This window comes from Madurella fahalii (genome assembly GCF_045866475.1).
Source record: "Madurella fahalii IFM 68171 DNA, scaffold_5, whole genome shotgun sequence".
Taxonomy (NCBI): Eukaryota; Fungi; Ascomycota; class Sordariomycetes; order Sordariales; genus Madurella; species Madurella fahalii.
In genome coordinates, this window is record NW_027263975.1 from 3,018,740 (window position 1) to 3,042,499 (window position 23,760).

The following is a 23,760-nucleotide window of genomic DNA, read 5'->3' on the forward strand; positions in this document are numbered from 1 at the left end:
CACGTTACCTGCTCATATTTTCCGGTCTGGACACTGACGACCTAATAATTACGCACATAATAGGTAAGGTACACTCACACTAGGTAAATACCCGCTACCGCTGTTCTGAGAAACACATCAATCTTCGCTGCGGCCGTCCAAACCCTCCAACTTCCCTACCCCAGTGATGCGGCTGGTCTGTAGAACCTGAACATCGTAATCTTATCCATAAGCATCCTCGGCAACTCTTGAGTAAATTCATCTTTGTCCCTTAAGATGCTCTGGCTTTGGAGAATGAAGCGGTCGCGGAAAATGTCCCAGAGGACCCTCTCCTCGCGCACGATTCCTCCAGGCCGTGGGAAGTAGGGCTCATTGTGTAAAAAGGCATCAGCGGCGCGCTCAACGCCGCACGCGTCCAATGTCATCTCTCTGCAGTGGTCAAAACCGAGCAGCCACAACGCGTTCCAACCGAGACGAGGGCAATAGTGTTCTAGGGTGGGGGGATATGCATGGCCGCCGAAGCGCCTCTGGGGCGCGAATAGGAATGTTACCCTGTTGGCGTCAACTCCGGCTTGCCAAAGAAGGAACGCCAAAGCATCTGCCAGAGCGACGGTGTACTGGGGTACTGAGATCCGGAGCGCGTGCATCTGTTGGAGATGCAACGCTATGTTGGCGCGGTCCAGCTTTATAGGATCATCGTTGCGTCGGCCAAGGTAGAGACGAATGTAACAGTGGTCAGAATCAGAGCTGCCAAGGACCAAATCGAGTTCTGGGCCCTTGGGAGTAAGTTCCCTAATAATATCGCGGAAGGATACCGCCGCCGGTAGGATCCTTTCAGTGATCAAAGCATCGCAGGTCATGGTTCGTGGAGGGAGGTGAGGCAAGAAGTCGCCCCAAACGCTGTGGTCTGAGCCAATGCGCATGTCTGTTCCGCCATGTCAGTCATCCGTGAGAGAATGGCTACAAAGGGAATGAACGGTACAGCAGGCCGGAACGGCAAATGGAACGTCGCCACCCGGAGATTCGGCAATACGATTCGCAAGAGCTGCCGCCACTTGCCGGTGCAAGCGAAATTCGTTTTCAACGGCCGGTTTTGCGTGCTCGCTCTCCCTTTTCAAGACCATGCGTCCGGTGATGCCGAAGGTAAGGTCGCTGACATAAGTGGCTCCATAGCAGCCACGCTGGAGACGTTGCAAATATTTTGCGGGAGGGTTTCTGGGTGGATCTGAAGCCATTGGGACCTTGGGAATGCTCGAGAACTTCTGGAGGAGATTGATGCGGTAACAGATTGAATGCCAAACGACTACGGGGCGGGAACGATGACGATGACGATGACGGGCAAAGTTCAGTCCCGGTCGCCTCAAAGCTGCTCATGGCCATGGTCTCGCCAGGCCACCGTTGCGGCTTCCTCAGGTCCGCCTTGGGCAGGCTGCGTCAGGACGAGGAGGACTTGGAAGGCACCGCCTGGCATGTTGTGGTGTCGTGCTTGGACCTGCCCACTTTGGGCCGCCACGAGCCTTCCAGTTTCGCTTGGGTCAGGTTCTCGAGCCCAGACTCACCCTGGGCCCATTTTGGTTGTCTGCATCCCTTCCTCAGGCCGGAGCAGGCTTAGTTAACCTGGCTGGTAACGCCGCAAAGACCGACACCAGATCCGACCTTTTGCGCAGGTTCCAGTTGAGGTAGGTCCCGCGGGCTCAAGAGCCACCTTGGTTAACTCGTGCTTCAGCCAATGCGGGTTGCACTCCCACGGATCGGTGCTTACGTTGAGATTCTCGAGACCTAGGTAGCCAGAAACGGTTCTTCTTGGTTCGATCCTGCGAGAAAAGACAAAAATTCTACATTGTACAGTACCCTTGCATAAGTTCTGAATATCTTTGCGATATCCAGGGATCAGGTTGGCTTACGCGAGCGTATAGAGTTATTGAGTTACTACCAGGCCGCCAGAATGACTTTGCAACCCCGGCCCGATGATTCGCGCCAAACAACATCGACCGTCTGAATGAGACTAGCACATGAGATCGCCAGAGACGAGTCGCATCACCACGTAGTACCTCACTTCCTTACAATATCTCACCAGTTGATGTGGTCTCAACCAAGCAGTGTCGGAGGTGGCATCATGACAATACGTTGATTATGTGAAATTCGCTTTTAACGTTGTCGCGGAACATGCGAATCCGTTTCTGCAACAAAACCCGTAAATACCTTAGGTACCTATACATGCTAAAGCTATGGCAAGATGCTTCGAAGAAGGTTGTACGTATTCCCTACGTGACAACCCAAGTTAGCAATAGACAATTGGAACTCGTCGCCGTAGCCATGCCCTGGCTGTGTCGGCAGCTTATTTTCCCACAGTACTTTTTTAAACCCTTTTTTTACTTCTTTTTTTGTCCGGAGCGTGCAATATTGGGATCAATGTTTTGGGAACAGGAGGCCGGGGGAGGAACACTGGAGCGTGGCATGGTTCTGCAGCCATGCCTGCTCGGTTCCCACACCTGACCCAGGTAATTACTGTAAAGTACTGTACATCAACGCCACCGAGGGACCTAACTTGGGTCCGGCCCGCTCCTCGTGGCATTAAGGCGCAGTGCTTGGCTAGGCTGCAGGGGGACCCGGTGGCTGTCAGATTGGGGCGGAGATAAGCCCGCGAACTCTGCCCCCTAATTCGCATGTTTTTTTTAGTGGGGGAAGGGTGACATCGCGCGCACAAGTCCGTCAACCCGTCAACCCGTCAACCGGCTAGCAGAGCCGAACTGCATCGGCCCCCACGCGGGCGTCCCGATAACTGAGGTAGTTAAGGCGCAGTACGTGGTAGACCACACCGGGGAACTCCCCGCCGCTAAGCATATGCCTGACAGTCCTACTCTCACGGATTGCACCATCTCGTTAGCTCACCATGCCGCGTTACATCTTTGCTATGGCGACCGCCCAGTCAGGTTGCTAGGTTCACATAATGGGTACCCGATGAGCCGACCTTCCTTGCAATGAAGGCCGCAATTGCGAATGATGCGACGGTCTGGCCCTCGTCCTCCATCTAAGACAACCTGCTAGATCCGCCGCTATCACTTCCGCTTGCATAGACCCCAACGTCCCCGTTGCAAAGGCGGTCGGCGTTCTCTCGGTCATACCCAATACATTATACATCTCAAACCATTTTCGGCCATCAATTGATGTAACCCAACAATATCCATAACCAATACCTGACCGATTCATAATGAGATTCCACATAAGGTGTCATGCATTTATCAATGAGGTAAATAAAAGTTTTCATAACCCGGGCCAGCATTATAACTATGCAGAATCAACCATGGCTGTCATACTTTGATCTGTGTAGCGCCGGGCCATGTAAAATGGACAGCGTCAGCGGTCGTCAATGGGTTCAATGGTTGTGAACGTCCCTATACTTTTGTATTGCCGGACACCGATACACATGGTATGAGCAAAGGTGCAACGAATATTATCCACTTCCTGGCCCTGAATTAGGAATGACAGAAGCTATTCTTAGTTCAATGGATAATTACAGAGAAAAAATTTTTTTTTCCAAAGAAATAATACCCTGCGTTGACATGACAAATTGATGCTCCATCCTCTCGATGTGGCCTGTGTACCTTAGGTATGGTAGATTCATTCAGGCGTGTAAAAGTCGACTTACACTCTACAACGCTTGGGCCACAACGACTCGCGCCCCACTAGCCACACCTGATTTTTCCGAGGGAAAGAAGGCTGTGTCCAGGGGCCAACTCCCATCTCTTTGGCAGTTTTCGGGCACTGGCACAGCTGACGGCCAGCTTTACCCACTTCCGTCGGGCACCGGGCTGTCTACTGTACCGTAAGTCTCCGAGTGTTCCAGCTGCCCTGCTAGCCTCCATCTCAGTCCTTCTCTGTAGTTTATTCCAGATTTCATTTAATTCATTTTTCTTTTCCTACCGGACGTCCATGCCTTGTCTCCTTATTTTTCTCTCCTAGCTCAGTTTTTAAATCCGGATCGAGAATTTGCCAATAAATCTAACACGGATCCTACGCCTGTGGCTCTGCACAAGCCGGTTGAGTGGCAAGTCCCAAGCCGCAGAGGACAAGGCAGCAGCAATCACCGAAACACACAGCTTTGGCCACGATGGCGATGCAGCCTGAATCGGTGTTGACGGATCTTCTTCCGACTGGGTCGGAGCCGGCCGGTCGGGACTCGGAATGGATGGCTCTCGTTTCGGTGATCGATCCTTGTCCCGAAAATTGGATTGGGTGCTGATGCGGCAACGGAAAGCTTATCATTCTCGGCTGTGGCCAAGGCGTTTTGGTGCGTTTGGTTGGTTTCACCGTTTCCGCGGATTGGCCGAGCAGCCACTTCCCCACGCCGTCCCCAAATAGCACGTGCTCGGATTTCCCGCTCGCATTTCGTGAAAGTTTGCTTCCTACCGGTGAAAAAGAGCGAGAACTCGGCTGTGGCAGTAAATCGAGTCAGTCTTAGTGGCTCGTTGAGCGATCCAGACCCGCCGCATCCCTCTTGCACAGATGTACCCTCGAGGTGGTTTCCTGGCCACGGATGGCCTACAAGCCTGCCCCCCCCCCCCCCCTACCTAGGTAGTCACAAGCCTATTCCTACGGCATCTGTAGCGCAGCTCGAAGGAATAACCAAGCAGGCACCGATACAGAAACCTATCGAGTCACATCTAGTCGAGTGACGAGATCCGGTTTACTACCATCTACACTCAATTCATTGCTCGTCTGTCGCATATATAGGCCATGGCCATCAAGCCGACAAGACGGAACAGCTCAAGCAGCAGCATCAGCAACAGTACCGGCACCAGCACCAGCACTAGCAGCAGCAACAACCACAGCAACAGCAACAGCAGCTACATCAACGAGCTCGACAAGGTCTTCTCACCAGGAAGTCTCAGTCACCTATCCGACCGCCAGCTTCTCGACTACTATCTAGATAACTTGCCCACAATGTCCAACCAAGGAGGCTCGTCCACGAACTGGAACGATGTGCTCAAGCACGGATCGGCTCTGAGCATCCTCAAGCCCGACGTTGTCTATCCTCCGTATGGTGGCAGCTCTAGCTCCGGCGGCTCATCGAACTCTACCTCCGGGGGCTCGTCAAACAGCGGTGTATGTTTGCCCCTTGACTTCCAAGACAAATAGAACAATGTTAACTCACGTGTAATCCTCAGCAACAGAGTTCTGGAAACCGCAGATGATTTTTGAGCCTTGCATCATCGGGTCCCCTAGGATTCGGTCGACGCATTCCAGGATCCAATGACTTTTTTCTTTGCATACGGCATCAGGGGTTGGGTTTGATTGACGGGAGCAATCACGGGTGCAAACACGACACGGAGTTCAGGGTTTACATTTAGAGCTTGGGGTCTGCATAAGACATTGGTGCATTTGCATGGTGCATTGGCTTGTATGGTTAGAATAGATCTCCTTTGATATTTCCTTTCTCAATTGATTTGAGTCATCAACACAAGAAACCCCATTCCCCTCCCCCCGTTCTTTGCTGCCCGGATTCGCCATTCTTTCAACTTGGTACAGCGAGGAAAAGTGGCGAACGGTCCCGGCATCAAGAATCGGGCCCGGAGCTCCACTGTCCTCAAAGTTCGGCTCGGGAGTCCGAAAAGGGCAGCCAAGCCCTAAGCGGCGGGACCCGGAGCAGCCAACCTACAAGGCAGATTTTACCAGGGCCTGGCCTTGATTGGCGTAACCGCTTGATCCTTCGGGTTGCGCCATTATGTCCTGAGCGAGATCCACGTTGGAACGGATTGGAATTGCGCGCCTGCCTAAATTCCAAACACGCAGGTGCGTTGGGGGGGATCGCGGCTTGGTAAACTGTCAGCATTCCGTAGGACTGGACTTTCTACATCTTTCTGGTAGGACTTTAGATACCGATAAAGTTCTGGAGAACCCCGGCTCCCGTTTCCTGTTGCAACCCGAGTCTGCCCCCGTGTGATCGATATCCTCGAGTCTTCCGTCTTGGAGCTCGATGGAGAGACATGTGGAAACTTTGTAACTAAAGCTTAGCAAGCTGCTACCTGCCGCACTCTTCTACAAAGATGTATATGGCGGGGAATAATAAAAATAGAATAATCAATAGGTGTCGTTTCCAACGCCGTATCCTGCACAAGACCATTGAAATGGTGCAGAAACACACATCGACACCCACATACCCATCAAAACAAGGGGGAGGGCAAAGACGGCCAAATACAAGACGGACAGGATAGACAAGACAGGCCAGGCGACACGACCACAAATTGGGTCTCTGCAGCCTAAACAAGATCAAAACAACATGTGCCGATAGAACTCCCTCTGATCAGAGGGAGATCACTTTGCACGCAAAGAAAGTTCGACAATTGAGCCTGCAACAGATGTGGAAAGAGTGCTGAAATGATTGTTCTGTCTAAGGAGCAATGGCCAGGACGGCCCTACTTATAGTGCCAAAGAAAAATGGGCCCACGGCAAGTTCCAGCCCCGGGGCGCCATCCTAGCAAGTGTGTCCCTCTGACCAGAGGGACCCCGCCCTCTGGGGGCAGTTTTCCCCAACTCACTATTAACTGTATCATGAACAGATCTCTTCCTCTCTTTCTTTCCTTTTTCTTTTTCTATCTCTTCTCCCCCCTAAATTCCTGAATGAATTATCACATACCCAGCGTTGGTAGCTCGGCGAATTACCTGCTTTACAAATAAGTAAGCGTTACCCACAAGACAAGTTAGATTTACCTTACCTAGGTACCTTGGGTAGTAAGTAAGGTATCTAAGGTGCATAGAAAACCCTGCTAGTCATCACCTACACTTCAACACAGTGTCGCGCAAAAACGATGCCGCAATTGCTGTCCAGCAATTGCACCTTAAGTATGACACACCCACCAGGGCGAGGTTTTACCTAGCGGGCTCTGAACTGCCCGCTCTGAACCGCCCTGTTTTCCCGTAGCTGAGGAGAATTATTTTTTTGTACTGCGGACGCTCCCCTCCTTTTTACGTCAAAATTTGCTCGGTCGGACTCTGTCTGGTTCGAACGGCTGACCTCTTGCTGCGTGCCCTGGGGACACAGTGCAACTGCTGCCAATTGGGGCTAAGTGCGGAATTAAAGACTCATAACTGTCGCGCAAAAGCGACGCCGCAATTGCTGTCCAGCAATTGCACCTTAAATATGACGCAAAGCAAACAACAGCCACAAGCCTCGACTGTGATATTCAGCAGAGAAAACACGACTTTATCCGACGAAACAAATCCGAACAAGCCCGCTTGGGTGTTGTAGGCGTGTGTTGAATCGAGGGATCGGGTCCGAGTGAGCTTGTAGTGCTTTTGTCTTGAACACTATCTCCGCAGAGCGATAACCGTTCGATTTTGACTGCGAGCATACTGCGTCCCAAATCAATCTAGTCTGCATTAAGTAGTTCAGATTTGTACTGTTAGGCCTCAACAGAGCTAGGAGCCCGGCTTGCCAACAAAAGACTGCAAGTTGTCAGCATCATGTAGGTGTTACCAAGCGCCTGCGGACAACTCAGAGCGATGGCAGCTGCAACTTGCAACCTGGGCCCAACCTCGTCGGCGAGGTTGCATGTATGACTCCGTCCGAAAAGTAAGGCACCCAATGATGAGGCCCACCGGCAGAGCATGGAGAGCCAGGGAAGATGGCCGAAATGCAGGCGTTGTCTTGTTGGACCCCAAAAGATCCAATCGCCGGTCGTTTACAGAGTACTTCTGGTGTACACAACCGGCCCCGCTGGGAATGCTGGCAAGCCGAGTCGCCGCCGAGTACTGATGAGGGGTCGCTCATTGATTTAAATCCCAGCTTTGTCGCGCGGTCAGGTTCCTCTCTCACTTTCCCCAACTCCACAACTCATCCCCCCACATAGCCCTTCTTCAGGTGTGTTTTTCTGACGTGCTGAGAGTCTGGGACGCCAGCGATTCCCGGAAACATTACTAGTCTGAAAGAACCGACACACGCTTCTCAAGTCTCTCTACCTCACCCGGACAAATACTAGAACCAGTAATATAGCGGGGAAAGGGTGGGTCACGGTCATGAGAGCCGGTCGCGCGCCTGGCGATCACAACTCTCATCATCAGAACCAGTACGAACGGGGCGCCACGATTGCCAGCGCGCGGAACTCATGACCGAGACCCACCCTTTCCCCGCTATATTACTGGTCTGCGGCCCGAGCGTGGCTCGGGCTCGGTATTCGCCCTGGGCTTCCTTTTCTTCTCCCAGTCAAGAAACTTCCTTCTTCGCTTCGAGCAAAATTGTGAGTTTGCAACCCATCGCCTTGACTCTAGCTACCGTTTCGGGTGCTCACAATCGTTGCCAAAAGTTGCCGCCCTATCGACGTCTTCGCAACCCCGCGTCCAACTCGCATGTCAGGCCTCTCGCTGTCCAAGCAGGGCATCTTGGGGAGAAGCACGTAACCGCATTGGAAGTTGACCGTTACGGCGAGCAGCTAGATGCCATGCTTCTTGTGTGCTTCTCCAGCATGATCCTTCCTGCTCGGACATCGAGATGGCGACTGACGGCCGACGCAACCGATGCGTTCGGGGTCATGGCGGCAGTATCAGGAGGAAGTTGGCGTCGGAAGACTCGCACTTGTACATCATGGATAACGTACGTTTACTACTTCCCTCTAGGTGACATCGTTCAAAACTAACATGATGTCTACGGTACAGCAGATTGTCGGACCTGGATAGTCCGTCGTTAAAAGGTCCCGCTGCAATCCGTAAACTTCGGATAGCGAAACAGAATCAAAGCTGCCGCTCACGCTCACGCTCAACATCAACGAAACGAAAACAAGAACTCCAACAACAAAGCCTACTGTCGACAGGAGCGCGGGACATCGACTTACCGTCGCGCTTGGTTCAAGATGGAGGCCCAGAATGACGATTTCAGCCTCGAGGAGTGGCCCTCCTTGTATCACGACAACTTGGACGAAAGCTTTACCGCCTGGGAACCGCCGAACCTAGAGAACACCGACCGCGAGGAGTTGCCATCGAATTATTTATTACCAGATGATGTTGAAGCCGAGGATCTCCCCCCTTACTACCATCTGAACAGACTCGGTATTGACGTCTTAACTAACGAACCCCTCGACTACATAATCAGCGTGGATCCATCTGGGTTTGACCCCGGGTTTGAGACAGAGCCTACCTCACCCAGCAGTTCGGCCGACGTGTGGTGGACTTCAACAGAGTCCGTCTTGGCCGACTCATCAACTTCACCCGAGATGTCGTCTCTGTCTCCAGATTTGCTGCACCCACCATCACCGGCGTACCTTAGCTCACTAGAAAACTCACCCATCGACGTGGTCCAGATGTCGGTAAAACATAGAGTCAACATCCCACCTACCGGGGGTAGTGTTCCCCAAAGCCTCACAAGAACCCCGGCGGTCCAGTCGTCGCCATCGGAGGCGAGCACCACCCACCAACCCCACCAGAAACCCAGCCGGACCCGTCTCTCCCAGTATGCCTCACGTTCCCCCAGATAGTGTTTACGGTCAAAGAGGTTTCTAACAATAGCACGGCGTCACAGACGGGAGCGCCGCAAACGCGACAAGCCAGTGAAATGCCCCATTTGCAACAAGGGCCATCAGTACATGGCGGACCTGAACAAACACATCCTCGCCAGGCATCGAGATGTGGCGGCGTCATTCAACCTCTCGGCGACAAGGCATGTCTGTGACTGGTGCTGCAAGTCGTTTGCGAGACGCGACCATCTCCTCAGACATCTGACGAGGAAGCACGGGCGACCTAAGGAGTGGCGGTCACGGAAACAGAAGACGGCTTAACAACATGGGCTGTGGGCATTTGGCTTGGGGCTGATTTTGGAGTTTGTCGGTTTAGCGAGCGTGTATTGCCATTTTGAGCTTTTTTTGTTTTCCTCTTCCGACAATTATTTTTCCGCTTGAAGGGTTTCCACGGTGGTATACAAAGGTGTTGAGTTCTCCGGGGCCCGCGGGGTCCGCCTCGCGTCCCCGGGGACTGGGAATATCTGGCTGCCTATTGTCAACTTATGATCTACGTTATGAGCGCGGCAATGAGTTTCATGATGTCAATTCGAATTCTCTATCCCCCCCTTCTCGAGTCTTGTTCGGATGACCCGCGTGTGAGACTGAAGAGCGCCACATACCACTGACTATGCTGCCTATCTCGCTCTTTTCTGACAGCGGCGGTGGGTTTTGGGCCCAAGCAGGAACGTGAATTGCAAGAATGAGGCTTTTGTCGTGATGGCTGCGTCCAGGGCGCAGCCATCCGCCCCCCCGTTCCGCCGCATGGGTGGGCGGTTTGCAACAAGCCAGGGTTCCCATTCGAGGCGGTACAGTAAGGCAGCAAGATACTGGAGCATACCGTGGGCCCAACTTCGTGACTTTATTCGCTAGTAGAAAAATGGCTCGTGTAACGGACAGTGGAGCGCAACACAGAACATCCTCCCTAGCCTCAACGCGACTGCGCGATGGTTTTGCCAGGTACACGCTCGTTGTTGTGGCAGGATCCCGGTGACACGAGATATAGGTTGCCATGAGTTTGATTCCTTCTCGCATGGCACTCGACGCGAGGTTTCATCGGGTGTGTGGCTTTGGCTTATGTTAGCTAAGACGTCAAGGCTGACTTAACAGCTCCGGGTGTTCCGCGGACCCACTTGCAACGGGTCGCTTGGGGCAATCCGCGCACCCCACGATGAAATTACGATGAAATCGAAGATCTGGTCCACAATTTCGGATCCCAATCCGAGTAACTGGGCATGGTATGCTCTCTGGTTTCATCATTCTTCTTTTTCAGCTTGATGAGGTAAGCACCTTCATCCCCAGCAACTGCCGAGACGAAACAATTCGCCTGCATTCGAGAAGCCCAGCTGTTCCTCCTAGGCGCATTACGCAGAAAACGCTCAAGAACGGGAAATATTGTTATTTTATTATTATTCTTGCCCCCCCCCCCAAAAAAAAAAAAAAGTATTGTAAAAGAAACAGGACTAACTGAATACAGAGATACACTGTATTGTATACTCTACTCTGTAGCACAGACTCCAGAAACGTCAATCAGTTCGCCTGGACCCAAACCAGGGTTAGGGTGTGGCCTGTGCATGCTCTCCGGAACCGACCACTTTCGTAAGATCTCGGCACTTTTCAGCCCTATGGCGCGCCGAGCTACCGAGGCGACCCGACGTCAGTGCTGAATCCACCCGCGATCTGCCCCGCGTTTTCCATCTCGACGCGTCTCGAGTGAGACTCAAACTACTCGACAGCCAAGGCGAAATCAGTCTCCACCCCCGCTCGTCCACAGAAAAAAGGCCAATTTTTGTTCAAAGGTACCATGACGAGGTGACATCCCGTTTTCGACACCCTTCGCTTCCAGAAAAGCCAACAGAGCTCACCATGGCCCTGCCCCTCCCGCCGGGCCTGAACCATGCCGAGGTGGCCTTCCTCGCCGAAATGGAAATGGTGACGGTCGTCCCGCGCCAACGCCTCGAGAGCATCGACCTGCTAGGCGTAAGTCCATACCCACCGATCCCCGCATCCATTTCTCCCTTCCTCGACTTTAAATACAAAACAAAAAAAAAAAAAGAAAAGAAAAGAAAAAAAAAGAAAAAAAAAAGAAATGAAAAAGAAATGAAAAAAGAAACTCTAACCAACCTCTTGGCTCGCAGGGCCAAACCCCGCCGCTCCGGCCTCCGCACCGCGCCGACCTGCCCCTCTGGCTCGCCCTCCTCCTCAAGAAGCAGCGCCGCGCCAACATCGTGGCCCCGCCCTGGTTGCACCCCTCCTCGCTCGCCGACATCATCCACCGCGAGACCAAGGAGGACCCATCGGCCTTCTCGGACCCGCCCCCGCCCCCGGCCCGCGCAGACCCCGCCCGCCCGGGCCTCGCCCGCCGCCTCCCTTCCTTCCCGGACCAACAACAACAACAACATCAACAGCAGCAGGAAGGCGATGTGCGATTGTCCCCGCCGTTCGTGCCCTCGTGCACGGCGGACGCGCCCGCCGGCCACCTGCCGTACCACTGGTTAGAAGTAGCGGAGCAGCTGCTGGCGCACGCGGGCGACGACGTGGCCGGGCTCGGGGGGACGGGGACGGGGGCGGCGGGCGCGGGCGCGGGCGAGGTGCGGTCACTGCTGCGGGACCTGGTCGAGGTGCGGGCGGCCAAGATGCGGAGCAGCGCCGCGGCGCTCGAGGGGTTCGGCGGCGGGCTGATGAGCCTGCGCGGCGTCGGCGCGGTCGAGCTGGCCGAGAGCCGCGGGTTCGTCCTCGGCGTCATGGACGGCGTCAGGAAGATCGGGGCCGGGACCGAGGCGGCGCGGCGCGAGCGCGAGGAGGAGATGGGCGCTGCTGGGGAGCTCGAGGGGAGCGATGAGGAGATGGGCTTTTGAATGGAGGAGAGGGGGGGGGGGGGGGGGGGGGGGGGGGTGGTATATATATAGGTTGTGAGGGCATGGACATATTATGGCGGTCAAGAAGAGGGGGGGGAGGGGAGGGGTTAAAATAGTTGGGTTGGTAAAATGTCATGTTGCTATGTTCGGCTCCTGAGCCGCGAGTTCTATCTTCGCTGATGCTATACCCAAAACAAGCACTTCTATTCCTCCAACGCCGTGCTCATAATGCCTCGTCGGACTCATCAAACTTACCTTAGGCTTTCAATTTGTTCACCACGTGCCCCTCCTAGGCCTCTGCATGATACCCGGGTCATTCCGACCCAAGACTTCCATAACAATGGCATCATACGACCATCTTCGGTTCACCTCGTCGAGAGCACCAAGACTCACCGGCTCTTCGGCCGCAACAGCACCATGTCCATGGGCCTTTGTGCTGGTGGAAAAAGCAGACACAGATGGCCATGACAGGTCCTCCATCTTGACGGGGGCAGGCGGATTGGCTGCAGTCTCGCCCTGGTCCGTGCAAGCCTCGCGATCAGAGCTGTCGGAGCCAATGTTTTCTGACTCCGAATTCCGCTCCAGTTCCGGCTCGGTGGTGCGGCGGGGAGACGACGATGGCGATGACGAAGAAGAGCAGGCGCCAAGCCAAACGTCGATCTCATAGTAGGGCGACGCAAACAGGTTGGGCTCATTGCTACGCGCGGTGAAGAACTTCCTGAGCTGGGCGTCGGTCATCTCGTTGGGATCCAGGAGTGCTTTTTTCCAGGAGGGTGCTCCGGATGAGGAAGAAGGAGGTTTTGCTTGCTCGGTCTCATCAACCTTGACTTCGGGGCCTGACTGATCCATACCGGCTGTGGCTTTGTCGGTGGTGATAGACGAGTCAGATTGCAGTTCGCGGGACCAGGACGCGCCGGCGCCATTGTCAGTTGGAGGCTCAAAATCCGTCTTTGAGTGCGTCTCGTCTACCTCATCCATGTCACAATGCGTTCTAGAGGCCAGGGGATCTGGCCGTTCAATGACAGCAGTATCGGGTGGTACTACCTCTGCATGCTCGGACGGTTGAACTGGATCTGCACCAGCAACTCTCGCGCGGGAATCACAAATGCTGGTGGTCGAGCTAGGAACAGCGATGTCCAGGGACGAGCCTGCCTTCAAGCCAGCGAACGAGATGGCGTCGTCAGAGGTGTCCGCGTCTGCATCGGCGGCGTAACCCTCCTCTGTCATCTCTACCCCAGGTACGGACAGAACCTCGACAGTGCCCACATCCGACTCCACAGCAGATTCTTTATAAAGTGTGAAGAGGCCCGGGATGATGGTCTGGCTAGATTGCGAGGTGAAGCTGCTCCGCTGCTGCGGATATGCCGTCGAACTATCCGCTTTCGGGACTTTCACTGGAGTAAGGCGGTTTGCTTGCTGGGGCGTCTGTGGCGGGCCCTGTGGCGGCTGCTGCTGCTCAACAAGCGATGTGATGTCAATGCCTGAGTCGGGCAACTCCAGCCGCACGACAGTTTCCTTTACATCACCGCGCTCATCATCACCAAAATAATGAGTCGTCTGCGTTGAAGAAGCTCCCGTACTGTTGTGACTGGCGATCGTTTTGAGGTCGAGATTAACGTCTAGGTCAATGTCAGAAATAGAAGAGGCGGTGAAAATCCGAGGAGCAAGGACTGGTGACAGTGCGTTTCCGGTGGTGTCGGCGCCGTCGTCATCGCCGCAGACGCTGTCATGGACAGAAATATTTGACATGGTCGGACGTTGTTGGTCCTCGAAAGCCAGGTGGCGCTCGCCCGCGTCTCCAGGATCTGTCGTGAATTTTGGGGGCGGTGTCGAGTAGAGAGCTTCTCTAGGGGCCTCCTGGATCCTCTCGCTACCCCGGTCGCCAGAGTGCCCATCACCATCGCTGTAGTCCTGGTCGCATTTATTATCGTGGAGACTGCTGCTACTTTTGCTGGAGGCATGTTCAGGAGGAGCAGGCTTCTCCATTTCGAGGTTCTCTTCGAATGATTCGGAAGTTGCATGTGGAGAAAGCTCACCTGTAGATGAAACACTTCCGCTGCGCTTTATTTTCTTGGGAGATGATGGCAGATCGGGAGCATTCGTCTGGTCCTCACTGGTGCTGCTAAACTTCCTTTTTCTGGTAAAGATACCATCACTGCTAGCCCTCTGCGGGCCAGCAGGCCGCTCAAGACGGGAGCAAGACTCCAAGATGGTTAAGCTTGGCCGCGTTACTCTGGTTCTGGGACTGATTCCGCCGACAAGGTCTTCAATGCTAGGCACGCAGGTTCCACCGCACCGTTGCCCACAGGCGGTGCAAAAACGGATCTCAGCAGTGTCAAGTCCGGGCAGGTCCGGCGGAGGAAGTGACCGCCTTCTAACGCTAGCCGTGGCATGAGGCCCAAATGAAAAGTCTTTGTCAAACTTTGGCTCGTCGTAATCGTGGTGCCATGTTCCCAACGCAGCACGGGATTCTCGACTATTGTAGGGGACAAGCATGAACCCATCCTCGCTATCGCTCAAGTCGGAGTAGTCTGGAAGGTACGGTGTGCCCGGCCTGGACTGAGGGCTTGGAGCGCCCTCCCCTTCGAAAGGCACTGGCTCCGATATTGATCCGGACGAAGGAGAGGTTAGGCTAGGCGCTTTGAAGGTAAAAGTCTTGCTGGGAGCAAATGATGCTTCGTAGGAATCAACACCAAAGCTGTCAGCCGGCTCCTGGATTGACCTAGACGAAGAACTGGTTAGGCTCGGCGGTCTGAAGACACGGGTCTTGCTTGGCGTTAAGGATGTCTCAATAGAATCGACATTAAGGTCCTCGGCTGGAACCTCAGCTGGATTCTCAACCGCAGCTGGGCGCTCAACGGGTGCGGGAGCTCTGATATCGGGCTGGCTCTGGACGGCAATTTGTAAGCTGGATCTTCGTAGGGGCCGTGAACCGCGTGGCCTCCTCGCCTTTGCATCCATGTCCAGCGCCACCAGAGGTGATGCGCCGGGCAGGGCCGCCCGAGACCTGGTCTGGCGAGGCTGGATATTAGAGTAAGCATCTCCACGGCCTCGGGATGTCTCTGAGACGCGACGGCGCTTATTCGGCGCCGCAGCTGACGTGCCGGCGTGTCTCTTCGGGGCCATCCCTTGACTGTTGATAGGAGAAAGGGGCGGCAAAACGACTGCTGGAAAGACAAATGATTAAAACAGGCTGTAAAGAAATAACGGCTGGATACCTCTCACCGGGAGAGGACGGAACATAAAATGATTAAAGAGACTGTTGGTGGTGTTGGTCAGTCGTACTGATGGCCGGTGGTAGGCACCATTTGGATTTATGCGCTCTCTCCAATAGTTGATGTTTCTTTGTCCGCTTCAGGGCGCACCTTTTCTAGGCTGCGATTAATCTGAATGGTGCTGCAAACAAAGTCTCTATTATTAGACCACGGTAACAAGGTGTCCACCGCCTCGTACACTGGCATTGTTGACGGTCCCGACGCTATTTAAATTATCGGGTCAGTCCATGTGCGTGATCAACTTTTTCCTATGCTTCGGCAAGAGAACCGTGGTTTATGTACAGTTTAAGGGTTCCACGTCATTAGGACTGCTGCAACTTCAGCCGGAAGCGGTCGCTGCGCGTTGGGTTGCAGCAAGCATCAGTTGCTGGCAAGCGTTCAGCCAGTGATCCAGTATGGGGGGTTACCAGTAACACCGAGTAAAGGTAGGTAGTTTGCAAGTCGGTAATCGCTATTATGCCCCATGGTTGGTCAGCATCTACGAGTTGTACAACTCTGATACGCAAGGAGTTTCTGTGGTAGTCGCTTCTGACGGCGCGACCTGGTAGACTATCGACAATAGAGAGAGCGGTTTTGCCTATCGAGTGCTGTCAGTGACAAAGAAAGAGGAACTGCCGTATCTGAAACGACCACTATTGTGTATCTTTATCCGTCGAGCACAATAAAATCGCCACAATGTTGCTCAGAACTCAAATAGGTTCCAATAATAGACAATGTCAAAGTGATGTTGGCATATTTGCAACATACCCTCCCAGCACAAAGAAACCTCAACCGTCCCTTCAATGCTTTGTTAGAAACCATATCTAAGCTTCTTCGTCTCAATATCCCCCCCGATCCAGGGAATTTAGGTGGTAAAATAAGCCGGAAACCGTATTGCCAGCCGCGCAACAGGCGTGTTCCGTCTCAACGACTTCAAGCTACAACTCCGTGTTTTCACCGGACCGCAACGGGCCACAACCAACCGCACCCAGCCATCACCAAGTCTTATTCACCGCCCCCAAAAATGGACACCCCAACCGAAGCAGACCCGCGACTGGAAAACGCCTTCCAAGCCGCCTCGAGCAAGCGCGACGAAATCACAACCCTCATAGCCAGCCTGCAGGCGCTAGAGCGCGAGCTCTCCGCGCTCGCCTCTTCCCCAGCCTTCACCACCACCAGCACCACCACCAGCACCGTCACCGGCCACTCGAGCACCCGCTACCACCAGTCCTCCCCGCACCACGCAGGAGGCGGAATCCCCTCATCCGCGTCGCTGCTCGCAGCCTTCTTCTCGCGCAAGCGGCACGCCTTCGTGCTGGTCGTCGCGCTCGCGCTCGCCCTCCTCGCCTCCCCGCGCAAATACCGCGCCATCCTGCGGCACTGGCTCGTGACGGTGGCGCTGGACCCGTTCGCGGGCTCGCTCGCGCCGCCGCCGCCCGTCCCGCACGCGTTCCGGCCGCCGCCGCGGGCGCGCGGGGTCTCGGCCTGGGGCGCCACGCTGGCGGCACTGCGCGAGGAGCCGACGGCGGCGTACCGCGCGGCGGCGGGCTTCGGCCTGGCCTACCTGGCCGTGTTCGCGCTGGGCGGGCTCGTGCCGTGGGCCGTGGTGGAGGCGGCGGCCGCGTGGCTCTGGCTAGGCCTCAGGGTGTATTGGTTCGGTGTGGTCTGCTGCACGGCCGCGAAGGTGGCGGTTTGGCTGGCCAGGGTTGCCTTTCCGGGGAGTGTCGCGGTGGGACGTGAGGTCGGGATCCAGCTGGCGAAGCAGTGGTGGGCCTTCCTGGTGCGGTATCGGAAGCCTATCTTTTGGGCCACGGCGGCTTGGATAGTTGCCAGTTTGGTGAGGGCAACCCCTATGGATTGGATTGCTGAAGGTATGTCGCGGTGGATGTTGTTGCAGACCGCTGAGGCGGCTTACATAGCTGGGGATATCTTGAGGGACATGGCTTGGTGGTTGGCGCAGAATTACTTTTGAGATGCGGCGTTCGAAGGTTAGAAACACATTCGTGATGCTCGGCTGGTTCGAGCTATATCCGTCGGATATTGACAGGCCTGGAGCATCTATAGGTAGTTCTCAATCTGACCTCTGCCTGTTTGGTCCTCCGGCCAGCAATGGCTGACCAGACATTGCGTTCTTCCTGTACATATTTGGACCATCTTCAGTGTATTATCAATCCGACGCAATATCGTCTTCCCAAATATCATAAAGCGATGAAGGTATATCCGAAACACCAGCCATATCTAAGTTTTGCCAGCCGCCGTGATCCCGTTGGCCCCCGTCTCGATAACTTTATACCCATCCGCGTTCCCCTCTCCCACCGCAGCTCTCTCATACGCCTCGTCACTCCTGTCGCACAAGACGTCCAAATCTCCATCGCTGATGATCTCCCGGTCACCAGAAAACTTGTACACCAACCCGTCCTTAAGCAACAGCGCCTTGAGCGTCTCTCTGTCCAGGTCCTCACGCATGTCAATCTTCTGACCCATGGTCCTGAATCCGCCCTTCTTGATCACAAGCTTCTCTAGCCTGCGCTTGGCGTCGGCGCTCATCAGCAGCTCCTCCTCGACCGTACCCTTGGTCGCGAGGCGGTACACAATCACCGGCCTTGTCTGGCCGATGCGGTGCGCCCGGTCCTGCGCCTGCAGGTCCTGCTGTGGGTTCCAATCGCTGTCAAAGAGGATGACCGTGTCCGCGCTCGCCAGGTTGATCCCCTGCCCACCGGCGCGGGTCGAGAGCAGAAAAATCTTCATCCTGGGGTTGGTGTTGAACTCCTGAATTTGCGCGCGCCGGTCGTCTTGGGCGACGCCGCCATCGATGCGGCAGACTCGCCATTTGCGGAGCTCGGTGCAGTAGTCCTCGAGGATGTCCAGCTGGGTTTTGAACTGCGAGAAGATGAGGACTTTGTGGCCGCGCTTGAAGAGTGCTGGGAGGAGGCGGTCGAGAAGGAGCATCTTGCCCGAGGCCGTCACGATGCTCTCGTCGATAGGTAGGCGGGTACCAGCCGCCCAGGGGTTGTAGAAATTGTGCGGACTGTTGCAGACTAATCTCAGTTGAAGCAGGGGGTTGCCGAGTTTCTTGTTTGCAATTTCCCGCTCTGGATGTTGTTAGTGATGCGAGCACGAACAATCTGGTCAGGGGGGCAGACGTACTTGCGAGGTCCAGGGTTCGCGCGCGCTCAAATTCCTCTGCGTCAAGGGCACTCTCGAGGTCTTCGCTCTCGTCTCGAGTCATCTCCTTGGCGAGTTTTGCCTCAAACTCGTCGTCGTCTAGCATATCGTCATCCGAATCTGCCTCCTTGTATTTTTGCTTTCCCCTCTGCGAGCGGCCACGAGTGCTGGCAGGGGTTGACTGTCTGCTCGACTTGGCGCTCTTCGGGGCCGGCGACTCGGACGACTGCGGGCTTTTCCTCTTCGCATCTCTCCTTGTTGTTTTTGGAGGTGCTGCTTCTACTTCTGCTGCAACTGCCGGCTTGGCGGTAGCGGCAGTGGCAGCTTTAGGGGGTCGCCCTCGAGGACGGGGCTTACCCATCATTAATGTAAAGGCATTTTTCACAGGCGGCGCTGGATCCTGAGCCGTCGTTGCCGTCGACGTCGATACGGAGTCTGTGTCGGGTTCCTTCTTGACACTATTTGACCTTGAAGAGCGAGTACTGCGGCTGGGCGAAGATGCTGTGCTCTTGGCCGTTGCCGTGAGACGCTCGACGACTTTGCTCTCGAGATACGCCCGCGTATCGATATTTTTGTCGTTGATGACGTTGTACAAGTCCGTCTGCTCCCTCGTCATCGGTGCATATAGGACGTATTCGCGCTTTTTAGGGAGGTATTTCGCCACGTCTGCCTTCACTCTGCGCAGCAGCAGAGGCTGTAACACAACATGCATCTTCTTTACAAGCTCCTGCTTGGTTTTGTCGGCAATGAACTCTTCTGTGCCCTCTTCGTCCTCGAGATCGCTAAAATCGAACCAGCTCTCGAAGGCCTCCCAGTCACGGAAGATCTTGGGCAGCAGGAAGTTCAACAACGACCAAAGTTCTTTGAGGTTATTCTGCAACGGTGTGCCGGTAATGAGAAGACGAGTGGCCGAGGTGAACGACTTGAGCTCCCGGAACAGTTTCGAGTCAAAGTTCTTCATGCGGTGTCCCTCGTCAATGATGATGAACTCCCAGTTGATCTTAGACAGGGCGGCACGATCCTTCAGAACCATCTCATAGCTGGTGCAGACCACAGGGAATCTCTCTGTGGGCCGCCCGCCGTGGAGATGACGCATAATCTTGGTCTTGAAGATCTCGTTGCGCTGCTGAGGAGTGCCATGATACATCACAACCGGGATAGACGGGACCCATTGATGGAACTCGTCAAGCCAATTGGACAATGTACTCAGGGGGGCGACGATGAGGTGGGGTCCGAGGTAGTTCTCCTGCTCGCGGAGTAGCGCGATCAGAGAGATGGTTTGGACGGTTTTGCCTGGCCCGTACATTAGCACTCAGGATCGTTGGATACTCTGGCGCAACTGGCATACCTAGACCCATCTCGTCTGCCAGAATACCGCTCATGCCCTGGATGCAGATCTCGTACATCCAGGTCAAGCCTTCGAGCTGGTAATCCCTCATGGTCCCCCCAACAACGCACTTGGGCTGTTTGGCCATGGTCAAGTCATGCTCGCCGAGCGTCTTGCCATCGAGACCAGTCCCCACACGGCCCAGCACCTTGGTCTTATTGGTCAGGATGCTGCTGAAGGCAGCGCTCTGAGCAAGAAGCTGGTCCAGGTCCTTGGCCTTGGTTTCGCGCTCCTCCTTGCTGAGCACGCGCTTCTTCCATTTCTTCTTGCGCTTCTCTTCGTTCTTGTTATTGTCTGCCCGCGCCTTTTCCTCCTCCTCGGCCAAGATCTGTTCCTCTCGTAGCTTGGTGTAGCTCATTTTGGGCTTGTCCATTTCGGGTGTCACCGGAGAGGCCGGAGGAGGAGACGACGGAGCGCTCGTGGGAAGTCGCGAGGGCGAACTGGCGTAATCGTCCTCGGATGATGAAGAACAAGACATCGCTAGACGATAGCGGCGCCGAGAAGTTGGTCAAGAGCGACGATGGGAGAGGGGAATTGGGTCCTGGCCGGCGAAAACCGAGGTGTGTTGCCACCAGCAAAATATTAAACCTTTACAATGTCAAACAAGCAAAAGGGCCATTGACCATTAAAGGGCGGCGTCAACGAACCCTTAGCACGATATAAATTACTTGAGAAGGTTGCAAGCATATAGTCAAGCGAATCTCGAAAGGGGGACGGCCGAGAAGGGCGCGGGTGGATTTGTCAATTAAAAAAGGGCGCGATCCCACGCGACTGCCGATCGCCACTAGCGTGGTGTAGCGCGTCAATGGCCCGCGCGTTGTCACCTGTTCAGGAAACGGACAGGGTTCCATTTGACAGATTCAACAGGGGGCAAAGGCACCGTTTTGGCCCAGAACCCAGTTGCCCCACTCCGTGTCTCGAATGTCCCATATGTGTTTGCCTCGTCTCCAAGGCGAACAAAAAAAAAAAAAAAAAAAAAATGCCCCTCGTTTGGCTCGAGCAAATGCCCCGCATTTCTTGTTCGACTCGAAATTGTTTCGTCTGCTCTACCCCTCCATCGCCCAACTTAGCAGGCCGGTTTGACAAACTTATAGAGGATCGATCCCACATGCCTACTTAATTTTTCCTGTGGTCTTTCCTGTGGTCTTTCGACATTTCCCCGATCAATCCGACAAACTGTTCTCTCTCCGAGCTGCAGCGCGCCCAGCAGCCGCTCTCCGAAGCGTGTCCCCGCTCCGCCAAATTCCGTCCCGGCCACTCAACACCGTCTCGCTTTCCAATCCGCACATCATGGCCGCCCTCGACGCTCAAAAGTACACCCCCGCCGAGGAGTCGGAGATTCAGGCGTGGATCGCCAAGGCCGACTCTCTCAAATCTGGTGCTACCGATTCCGTGCTCGACTCTCTCAACGCCGACCTCGCGACCCGGACCACTGCGCTCGGCACCAAGCCCAGCAAAGCGGACGTCGCCCTGTATGAGACACTCGCCCCGCTCGTCAAGGCCTGGACTCCCGAGCAGCGAACCGGCCAACAGGGTCGTCCTAACATCGTCCGCCACATCGATTTTGTGCAGAACAGCCCCTTCTTCGGGCTCAATGTCGCCGATGCGGATAAGGTGCAAGTTGATCCCGAAGAGATCCTCTATGTCAAGCCGCCCGTCGATGCCAAGGCCGAGAAGGAGCGCCTAAAGAAGGAAAAGGCTGCGGCTGCCGCAGCAGCAGCAGGAGGAAGAGACAAGACTCTCGTGGACCGGACAAAGGAGGCGGCCGGCGCGGTTGCTGAGAAGGCCGCCGAGGTAAAGGACAAGGTCGTCGAGGCGGTCACCGGCGAGGGCGGCGGCGGCAAGCCAAAGAAGGAGAAGAAGGAAAAGAAGGAGCGGGCGCCCAAGCAGCCGCCGGCGGCGGCGCCCGCGCCGGCCGTCCTCTCCCCCTGCCTCATCGACCTGCGCGTGGGCCACATCCTCAAGGCCATCAAGCACCCGGAAGCCGACTCGCTCTACGTCTCGACCATCGCCATGGGCGACCAGCCCGGCACCGACGACACGTCCGAGTACGAGGGCCAGGTGGTGCGGACCGTGTGCTCGGGCCTGAACGGGCTGGTGCCGCTCGAGGAGATGCAGGGCCGCAAGGTGGTGGTGGTGTGCAACCTCAAGCCCGTCAAGATGCGCGGCATCAAGTCGTGCGCCATGGTGCTCGCCGCGTCGCCCCGCCTCAAGGACGGCGAGCCCGACGACCACAAGGGCCCCGTCGAGCTGGTCACCCCGCCCGCCGACGCCAAGGCCGGCGAGCGCGTCTACTTTGAGGGGTGGCAGGGCGACCCCGAGAAGGTGCTGAACCCCAAGAAGAAGATCTGGGAGACATTCCAGCCCGGCTTCACCACCACGGATAGCCTCGAGGTGGCCTTTGACGCCGGTGTGGTCGAGGCTCTCGAGGGCAAGTCCGGCCTGGGCAAGTTAGTAACCGCCAGCGGCGGCGTTTGCAAAGTTGCTAGCTTAAAGGGTGCTCAGGTGCGGTAAGATGGGAAACATTCGTGTGTTTTTTTAAAAGAGGTAGCAAGTATAGCGCTGCAGCGTCTCCACCACCGCATTGGAGGGTCCACGAATAGAGCAATGCTGTCAAGTCAACAAAAAGAGGGTGTCTCCCATTTCCGTTTGGCTTAAGTACAATGAAATGAAGTGAATTTTTTTTTTTTTTCCCTTCTGCCTCCCCAACTTTTTCGCCTACACCATCCCCCTTCCCCCTTGCGCCTCCTTAAGGCACGTGGAGCGTCGCGGTGGGGGTGATGCGCGGCCCGGGGACCTTGGGGCACCCCGTCGTCACCGTGACCGTCTCGGTCGGGATCACGCAGCCGGTCGTGCACGTGGGACAGCTCGTCGGGACGTACTTGGTCGGGGTGTGCGGGCAGCACTCGTTGCTGGCCGGCGGTCAGTAACTCTAATCCTCGAGAACGAAGGTGAGGGAGGGTGAGTGGCTTACTGGCACGGAACGGAGAGGGTTTCGATCTTGATGTACATAGGGCAGTAGACGGGTTTGGTCGGGGCGGGACACTTGATCTTGGGGCACGTGGCTGCGCAAGGGGGGTTAGCAGAGAGACAGTCAAGCCAGGCCGGAGGCGGGCAAGTGTAGTATTTAGTCACCCGGAACCGTCGTCTCCGTGTACGTGTAGCACGTCGGCTTCAGGCCCACGCCATCATGGGGCCCGAGGCAGCTGGGCGGGAGAGGGCCGCCGGGTACCGGCACCGTCAGGACCGGGGGAGCAGTGAACTGGGGGTCTGGAGCGGGCGCTGCGGAGCTGTGCTAGGACATCAGATCAGCTGCTCTATGTGTAGATTTTTTGGAGTGGGATAAGTGGTTTGGCCATGGTACCAGATTCCCACCAGGAAACCCCAGAGGAGGAAGTTGCTTGAGAACTGCATGGTGGATGGTGTCCCGTGTAAAGGGGAGAGTAGCTTGGGTCCCAAGCTTGACAGGCTACCAGATTACGAAGAGACCGGCTTGTCACGGTTCTGGCGACTTCTCAGCTCAGAGGGAGGCCCCCTTTAAATATTACTCGAGAGTCAGAATTTTTTCCCCCAACCTTCCAGGCGACCTGGCCTGATAGGGTCCCCTGCAGTGCCGTGCATCGCCAATACCT

The 23,760-nt window shown here is 55.4% G+C and overlaps 8 protein-coding genes across 8 annotated transcripts; 4 read left to right on the plus strand and 4 right to left on the minus strand.

The window, feature by feature from the left end:
* Positions 1-155: 155 nt before the first annotated feature.
* Positions 156-902, minus strand: MFIFM68171_09488 (uncharacterized protein; the record flags this gene model as incomplete). Its single annotated transcript, XM_071064907.1, has 1 exon — positions 156-902. One exon carries the CDS (start codon positions 900-902, stop codon positions 156-158), a length of 747 nt encoding a protein of 248 aa, XP_070921008.1.
* Positions 903-8,825: 7,923 nt separating this feature from the next.
* MFIFM68171_09489 (uncharacterized protein) lies at positions 8,826-9,746 on the plus strand (the record flags this gene model as incomplete). The annotated part of the gene is made up of 2 exons (XM_071064908.1): positions 8,826-9,421; positions 9,491-9,746. 2 exons carry the CDS (start codon positions 8,826-8,828, stop codon positions 9,744-9,746), a joined length of 852 nt encoding a protein of 283 aa, XP_070921009.1.
* A 1,584-nt stretch (positions 9,747-11,330) lies between these two features.
* PSF2 (DNA replication protein psf2) lies at positions 11,331-12,322 on the plus strand (the record flags this gene model as incomplete). Its single annotated transcript, XM_071064909.1, has 2 exons — positions 11,331-11,444; positions 11,603-12,322. The coding sequence occupies 2 exons, from the start codon at positions 11,331-11,333 to the stop codon at positions 12,320-12,322; spliced, it is 834 nt and encodes a 277-aa protein (XP_070921010.1).
* Positions 12,323-12,595: 273 nt separating this feature from the next.
* On the minus strand, positions 12,596-14,308 carry MFIFM68171_09491 (uncharacterized protein; the record flags this gene model as incomplete). The annotated part of the gene is made up of 1 exon (XM_071064910.1): positions 12,596-14,308. One exon carries the CDS (start codon positions 14,306-14,308, stop codon positions 12,596-12,598), a length of 1,713 nt encoding a protein of 570 aa, XP_070921011.1.
* Positions 14,309-16,600: 2,292 nt separating this feature from the next.
* Positions 16,601-17,548, plus strand: MFIFM68171_09492 (uncharacterized protein; the record flags this gene model as incomplete). The annotated part of the gene is made up of 1 exon (XM_071064911.1): positions 16,601-17,548. One exon carries the CDS (start codon positions 16,601-16,603, stop codon positions 17,546-17,548), a length of 948 nt encoding a protein of 315 aa, XP_070921012.1.
* A 266-nt stretch (positions 17,549-17,814) lies between these two features.
* Positions 17,815-20,606, minus strand: IRC5 (Putative ATPase; the record flags this gene model as incomplete). Its single annotated transcript, XM_071064912.1, has 3 exons — positions 17,815-18,668; positions 18,724-20,034; positions 20,090-20,606. The coding sequence occupies 3 exons, from the start codon at positions 20,604-20,606 to the stop codon at positions 17,815-17,817; spliced, it is 2,682 nt and encodes an 893-aa protein (XP_070921013.1).
* An 812-nt stretch (positions 20,607-21,418) lies between these two features.
* On the plus strand, positions 21,419-22,642 carry ARC1 (G4 quadruplex nucleic acid binding protein; the record flags this gene model as incomplete). The annotated part of the gene is made up of 1 exon (XM_071064913.1): positions 21,419-22,642. The coding sequence occupies one exon, from the start codon at positions 21,419-21,421 to the stop codon at positions 22,640-22,642; it is 1,224 nt and encodes a 407-aa protein (XP_070921014.1).
* Positions 22,643-22,877: 235 nt separating this feature from the next.
* On the minus strand, positions 22,878-23,542 carry MFIFM68171_09495 (uncharacterized protein; the record flags this gene model as incomplete). Its single annotated transcript, XM_071064914.1, has 4 exons — positions 22,878-23,040; positions 23,103-23,193; positions 23,264-23,423; positions 23,504-23,542. The coding sequence occupies 4 exons, from the start codon at positions 23,540-23,542 to the stop codon at positions 22,878-22,880; spliced, it is 453 nt and encodes a 150-aa protein (XP_070921015.1).
* Positions 23,543-23,760: the final 218 nt, after the last annotated feature.